This window comes from Lactuca virosa, chromosome 8 (assembly GCF_052849685.1).
Source record: "Lactuca virosa cultivar CGN04683 chromosome 8, Lactuca_virosa_CGN04683_v6, whole genome shotgun sequence".
NCBI lineage: Eukaryota > Viridiplantae > Streptophyta > Magnoliopsida > Asterales > Asteraceae > Lactuca > Lactuca virosa.
Window position 1 is genome coordinate 223628114 of NC_136433.1, and position 8128 is coordinate 223636241.

The following is an 8128-nucleotide window of genomic DNA, read 5'->3' on the forward strand; positions in this document are numbered from 1 at the left end:
TCATCATATATTTATCTAAGTATTAATATATAAATTATAATTATTATATATATTTTTTATAAAAAAATACAATCCTAATTCTCATCTTTTGTTTTGGTGTCGGCAATTCTAGTTACTCTTCGAAATCACTTTGAAATTAAACATTTTTAATGTTATTTGAACAATTTATTCGTATTTATGAATTGAGATTGTATTGCTGTCATACTTGTGAATTTTATTTTAAGTTTAAAACTAATTTAAGTGGTGTAATATTATAGTGAATTTATTTACCTTTTTTATTTTAAATGAATTCACCAAGGTTTACCTCATTTATTTAATAAGTTGAGCTAAGAAATACATAAACAACTCATTTTTATCTCAAATGTTGGGTTGGATTCTAGATATCAACCATTTAAATAACATGTTGGGTTGGACTGAATTTTTTAACCCAACTAATAAATGGGTTGAACCCAAACCAACTCAAATCAACCCATTACCAGCTCTAGGTCTTGAAGGTAACCGACTTGCAATGACTTTTTTTTTTTTTTTTTTTTTCGAATGAGTAATCTTAGAAATTAATCGGCATAAGCTTACCTCGCATGAACTTCTTTCATATCCGCTTAATTATTTAATTACAAAATATATGCATCCATTAACACCCATCATATTAATTCTAGACCTAGTTACCAGAAAGTATATTATATGCTTAATGCTTCTTTCCAACTCAAATCTGTTATTCCATACTAGATATGCACTTGGGCTTAAAACTAGACATGAACCCAAAAAAAAAAACGGGCCACCCAAAGATTTTTTCTTTAATGATTATGTAGCATTGTAGCCTACATGCTCTATGGGCCTTTTCTTTGAAAGGGTAAAAGAGGTGCTTGGCCACTCTCCAAATGTGGGCCTAGACGCAATTTCAAACCACATGAACGGTTTTTGTAAATTACTCTAAAAAAACAATGATCTTAGAAATTAATAATTAAAGAAACACAAATTACGAATATCACAAATGATTACATATGGACAAAACATATGAAATATTCTAAAAGTTTGTACAAACGAACGTTAACTTACCTATAAATACATGGACAAATCTATGCTTACCATGCCATTTCTAAAACTTTTTCGTATGCCCCACGAATGCAGGGGTAAAATAGAGATTTCACATAACTCGTAGTTGAAGACCAGGATATCCCGCTCTTGCTTTATGCCTCTCGAATAAATCTTTAACCGCTTCCACATACTGCCCGTGCACTTCCGAAACCTACAATATGATTTCATAATGAGATTCAAACGTAGAACAATGTGTTCGATCTAAAAGGGTAAAAAAGGAAACCAAAACATGTTATTTACAATAATACCTCTTCCATTGTAGGTGTGCTATTATTTTTCTTGAAATATATAGGTTTACCAACCACCACATGCATCGGTTGGCGAAAGGGTAAAGGAGACCTACAACAAAATAACCATAAACAAGATAGCAATTATGTTTTTTTTTTAAACTTAAGTAAAGAATCATATGAACAAAAAAAAACATACCCTAAAATACCCCAAAAAATAACCGGCGTAAACCTTATAGCCCGTGAAAATTTCAAAAACAATTCCCCACGTGGCTTCCACCATTTGTAAACATACGACTACAACATTCAAGAAATTTATGTCAATCAAAAGTCTAATATCCAATCATGTTTCTACAAAATGGTTATTCTTCCAGCAACCCCTACACCTGGTTGACACTTCTTTGTCACATGTAAATCAGGTACACAGTGGCCCACATTGGAATCGAAAATACTACACTGTGACCATATTATAATATTGTACTAAGGAAAAAAAGTAGCATCAAAACCGAGAAGGATTATACCTGACCGAAAGCAAAAACTGGAACCAAGGGGGAATTATTCTCCATTGCAATTCGTACGAATCCTTTCCTTGTTTTTAAAAAGGCGATCTATATAGTAAATTATTATGTTAAGATTGTCTTGAAGTTTAATCAACAATCATATAGGAAAAAGTTAAATGCAAGAAATAGCAACGTACTTTTATACTTTTATTATATATATATATATCTTTATTACCACATCTTTCTTTTATTTTTTCATATTATAACATTGTACTTTGGAAATATAGTAGTAAGAAAAAATTGAAATTACAATGCTTTAATAAGAAAAAGTAGAAAATAAAACGTTGTAAAAGAAAAAATGAAAGTAGGAAGCTGTAATAAACAAATGAATGGAAGTACATTGGTATTTCTTGCATTTAGCCCTATAAGAAAAATATAAAAAGTAGATATACTGATATTAATAGGTGAAAAGTAGGGGAAAAAAAAGATTAGATATGTTTGACAATTGCAAATTTTGATAATATTTTTCAAAAGAAAAGAAAAAATATATATTTTAGACCTCGGAATCATGCTCCATGTAAAAAGTCTCTTGCACGCCACCTGGCACAATTATGCAGCTATAACCAGCTTTTAAAAGAGATGAGAAATTTTTTCTTGTTGCTGCTGTCAATCCAAGCCATGTCCATATATGCCTCAAGAATGGTGTATAGAACACCTGTTTAAATATCAATTCCAATATATATAAGATTTGACAACTACGGAACATCATAATATTTGTACAGAACAAGGACGGCCTTGTACTGCGTTTGTTATGCATTGGACTGACACGACACTGATGTGAATGAGACAAAAATTTGCAACTTTTTGTCCCGTCCAAAAAGGTGAAACAAGGTGAGACAGAGACTCACTCTCGATCTCATGTTTGTGCAAAGACGTAAATGCCCTTCTTATTCTCAACATTAAAAATAGCCCAAGAAAGCTTTTCCGGTCCTGTTTCATGGCCTCCAGTCCAGTCCTATCCCGTGTTGTCACACGGGATAGGACCGGACTGGACTAAACTGGACAAGCTTTTTAGGGCTATTTTATAAGCCGAGGATGAGAAGGGCATTTACGTCTTTTGGACAAACAAAGATCGAGAGCGATTCCCATCCCACCTTGCTTCACCTTTTTGGGTGGGACAAAAAAATGCAATTTTTGTCCCATTAACATCAGTCTCAGTCTTCTCAGTCTGATGCATATCAAACACAGTACAGCTGTCATGTACTGCATAACAAATGGACCTAAAAAGCATCAAAAGTAGCAAATCTTACAGCTGTACTTGCAAGGACTTTTATTTTGGGAAGAGGCATAAAACCTGTAAGATCTGCGAGTGCAACAACTCCAATTGGCCAAACAGAATGGGGCTCATATCCAAAAACTGCATGCACCATTGAATATAACTTATATAATTACTAACAAGGAGAATTTTCATTCAAAAACTAATACAATAAAAATATAACTAATAACTGTGAATCTTAAAATCATCCGCCATATGTCCCAAAAAAGAGAAATTAAATATCCTCCTACCTTTTGTTCCCACATATCCTCCTACCTAATTAAATGGTGACATGTGTAACATTTAATGCTCATTTAATGAAATTTAATGACATTTTAGGATACTAATATGACACATGTCATCATTTAAATGGGTAGGAGAGTTGGTAGGAACAAAAGGTAGGAGGATATTTAATTTCTCCCCAAAAAATGCAACACACCCGTTTTGGTTTATCTCAAACAAAAAACAAATTTTCCTTTTTGGTAAGTTTGAAAACTTACTTTACTTGTATACCCCCCAAGTAATTATTGCTTGAAAGTGATCTAATTTTTTTCATTGATAAGGGGCATTTTCGACATTTGATCAATAGTCAAACATCTTTACTAAATTATACAAGGAATCAAATGATTCTAAGAAGTTTGGGGGTTTACACGAAAATCAAGAACATAATGGACTCAATTACCATAAGCCTGATCAGGTTTGAAGGCTGTATAATCCTCTACATGTAGTGTTACAGGGAAAAAGCCAATTACATGTTTGCATATATACCTGAAATTCAGACACATAAAGTTATTTAGTGATTATATACAAGAATTCGCAATGTACTTTCATTCCACTTCCATTTCTTTATACTACACAAAAATATCACCTTCAAATCACACATCCAAACACACCTTACCAACTAACTATCAAATTATCTCATTCTGATTCCAAAAATCCAATAATCACTTTCAAAATACACATTTGATCAGTTAGGTCATTCATGGATACTGCAATATACAAAATTATAATATTAACCTGCCAAGAGCTCTACCAGATCTGCTCTTCTCGTTAATCGGTATCGCAATTAAGATCGCAAGAATTCCCAAAACCCTGAAAACGAAGAATTTACAGCACAAACACAAAAATTAGATGAATAAATCGTGTTTAATATGTTAACATAAAATTGGAGAAGAATCACAGCATGATCACTTACAGAAAGAATTTGTGAAGAGGGAGGAGGAAGAAAGAAGCGAGAATGATGAAAACGTTGAGATGTACAGAACCAAGCCAGATTATCATTGCCAATACGGTATGAATGAGTGACTGTCTTTTTCCGGTGAACTCCTCCGCTGTTGGTTGAGACGGCGGCGATGGCCCGAGTCCATTCGTTTGCTCCGTCGTCGACATGGAGAGACAGTTGTACGAAATGCTTCGGGAGTTGTAAAATTGTAAGTAGAAGAGTCAAGAATGATCGTATTGACTTGGCGACACGCACTCAAACTACCACGTGTGGCCGCCTGTTTTCAGCTTTCGATGGATCAATTTTTGTTTCCTTATTTATAGAGTCGTGAGGGATCCGATCGTCTAATTTTTTAGTATATTCTTATAAAGGTAATTGTTATTAACATTCTTTATAGTAGAGTAGGGATCATGAATAACGAGTATCATGTTTTTCTATCCTATATTCAATATGTCGATACAAAAAAATTGGATTCAATGGAACAGATAAAAAGAAAACCTAGTTCCATCATCAAACCAATTCAAGTGATAAAATAACTGTTTCAACATATATAAAAATCCTTAAGATTACGAGAGACTAATTATATAATTAAAATAATAACTTTTAACAAATTATTATTTAATATTTTGATTTGAAAAATAACAAATTAATTATCATCGTACAACGAGTAAGATGGTAAACGAGCAACAACTTGCGCCGTTAAGCCTTTTTGTATGGTAAAGCTAATTCTTTTAAATACTACATCCATAGATTTAGGGGAAAAAATCAATATCGGTAATAAAATAAACTTATAGTTAGCATATTATTTTTATTAAACATCATAGTTTTAAATCATTGGTGATGTATATCATTAGTTAGTGATGTATACCATTAATTATGATTGATCTATACATAACTAATAACAATAAGTATGAAAAAACAAATACTATAAATTTTAATAGCATAAGAACATTAAAACATATATTATAACATTTGAATTTAAAAAAAAATTATTTAACACTTATGTACAAAAAGAATATACAACAATCAACATACATTTGATATATAGAAATACTAATATCCAAAAATCAACAAAACTAACTTTTTTAACTTTTAATAAAAAGTCATCAGTTATTACTAATTAACAATCATAAGTTAAAAATGAGTTGCAAGTACTAATTATATATAAATTAGAAAACTCGACAGTTGTAATGGAATTTTAAAACAAATTTGGTGCTTGAAAATACTATTAGATACTAGGCGATTGTTTGTACGTTGTGTATAATGAAATTATACAGTTGATTATGTAAATAGTTTTAGGAATTTTTTTAGTTAATTTAGGATTACAATTTAGGTTTTATATATAACACAACATATAACTTTTAACTATTTATAAAATAGTTTTTGGACTAATACTAAAACTATTAAAGTACCAAGACATGTTATTTAAAGTTAAAAGACTACAACTAAATACAAGTTTTTTTTTTATTTATATTGATACCTATGAAAATTAGTTAAATAAGATTGAACTTGTCGTTTAGTCAATTAAAATAGTGATATGATCATCTAATATGTATACTAAATATTATACAAAAAAAATTCAAACCTTCCGATCAAAAAATAATTATGTGCGTCTAATTATTTTATGTGAATTATTTGTATAAAACTATTTGTACAAGAGTCTAAGTTATTATATAAATAGGATTATTTCACTATATATTGGTAAGAGCAAAATATATATATATATATATATATATATATATATATATATATATATATATATATATATATATATATATATATATATATATATATATATATATCGTTAACCACATTGATATAATGAAAAATTATTAATTGAATTGAAGTTCTATTTTAATATTTCAACTTTTCAAATTCTAATTAAAGATTATTTAGAATTAAATCACTACAAATAAAAATGTTTTTTCATTCATGGTATTTAATTGATACTTATAACACTTAATCAAATAAAATTAAAATATTTAAAGTGTGTTTAGTAAATTAAATGAATAATATAATCATCTAATGTCCAGACCAAATATTATATCAAAAGCCTTCAAAACAATTATATCAAAGTATGTGCATCTATTATTTTTTGTGTATTTATTTATCTGATAGTGTAATTTATTTTTGTTCTACAAATATTTTAATTACAAAAGTTATATATGTAATACAAAGTTATATATTTGAGATAAGATTTTCATAACTACCTAATAAAATTATTCACATTTATATGTATTAAATTACAAAAGATATTTGGAAGATGTCATATATACAAACTTAAGGCCCTATAATTTTAGAAATAATAATTGTCATACGTTTAGAATTAGTAGTCGATAAATTTCAACCCCAATATACAATCACTAAAATTAATCATATTTATATATATTAAATTACAATAGCATAATCATCGAAATATATATTTTTTGAACAAACATTTTGTAATAAAAAATTTGAAAGTTAAACGTTACGATATGGAAATTTTCAAAGTAAAATTCTTGAAAAGATAAGAATAAGTAGAATTACGTCATTAAAATAAAATTCACATGCGAAGAGAACTCATCAAACACATGATTATTGTTTAAACACAATTTAAAAACATCAAAATGGCACTATCACTTTTCTTTTAGCTCTAAATGTACAACCTTCACATAAAAATTTATCGTTTTTCTATCTTATTTTTTTTCTTTCACAAACACACATTGAACACATAACACAACAAAGTTGACAACATTTTTCTTTTGGCTCTAACCGTACAATCTTTAGACAATTCTTCATCATCTCTAAATATCATAATCTTTTGGATTAGATCTTGTACATAACAAACTTCTTATGGTATTTTAAGAAAATAGAAGGAAAAAAGATGTGGATGGAACAAAGCATACCTATTTGAAACTTCTCAATTCTCATGCATTTAAGATAATGAAAATTAAAAGAAAAGAGAAGCAAAATGAAAAGAAAGGAAAGAAGAAAGTGTTTCTTATAGAGACAAAATATTTCAATTAAATAATCATTTATGTATCATAATATGAAGAGTTTAGGAGTTTCACATGAATATGGTTCAAGATAAATGGCCTATCTTGAATCACATTCATTTGAATGTCCTCCTTTATTTATATATATATATATATATATATATATATATATATATATATATATATATATATATATATATATATATATAGTTATTTATGTTATTTTAACATGTATCACCATTATATTTTTTTCACTATATTAAAAAAAACATCATTATGACCAATTAATTTAGGTTTAGTTATACTAGTGAACCAACTATGAACCATGCAATTGGATATAACATGATCATTAATTATACAACATAAACTATCTTTTGAAAACAGTAAAACATTTAATATGCATCCCTTTTTCAAAACTTTGTGTAAAATGCAAAGAAGGGTATATATAATAACATGTATTACATAATATTTAAAGTACAATCAATTAAGTGAAAATATGGGCGTTAAAACAACGCATGTGCTTCAAATACTATGCAGTCACCTTGATAGCTTTGTGATTCAACTCTCTTTAAGCACTAGAGTGTCTTAATAATCTATAAGCTATAATAAAGTGTAACACCCATAAAATTCAAGTCAATTTAAAACTTTTGAAATCATTCAAAAACCGATAATTATTACAAATTTGTTTTCAAAATGGTTTCATGTTAGAGTATCCCATAATCAAATCATAAAAACATAAGGAGGTGCACGATCACGCATTCGCCTTCCCGCGATCATCAGAAGTACCTGAAACA

General features: G+C 28.7%; 1 protein-coding gene across 1 annotated transcript; it reads right to left on the minus strand.

The window, feature by feature from the left end:
- Positions 1–931: 931 nt before the first annotated feature.
- On the minus strand, positions 932–4670 carry LOC145132347 (diacylglycerol O-acyltransferase 2D-like). Its single transcript, XM_079067101.1, has 9 exons — positions 4333–4670; positions 4155–4229; positions 3820–3905; positions 3133–3239; positions 2382–2537; positions 1844–1930; positions 1522–1619; positions 1344–1434; positions 932–1246 (listed from the first exon to the last, which is right to left on the minus strand). Exons 1-9 carry the CDS (start codon positions 4524–4526, stop codon positions 1145–1147), a joined length of 996 nt encoding a protein of 331 aa, XP_078923227.1. The 5' UTR covers positions 4527–4670; the 3' UTR covers positions 932–1144.
- Between the last annotated feature and the right edge of the window lie 3458 nt (positions 4671–8128).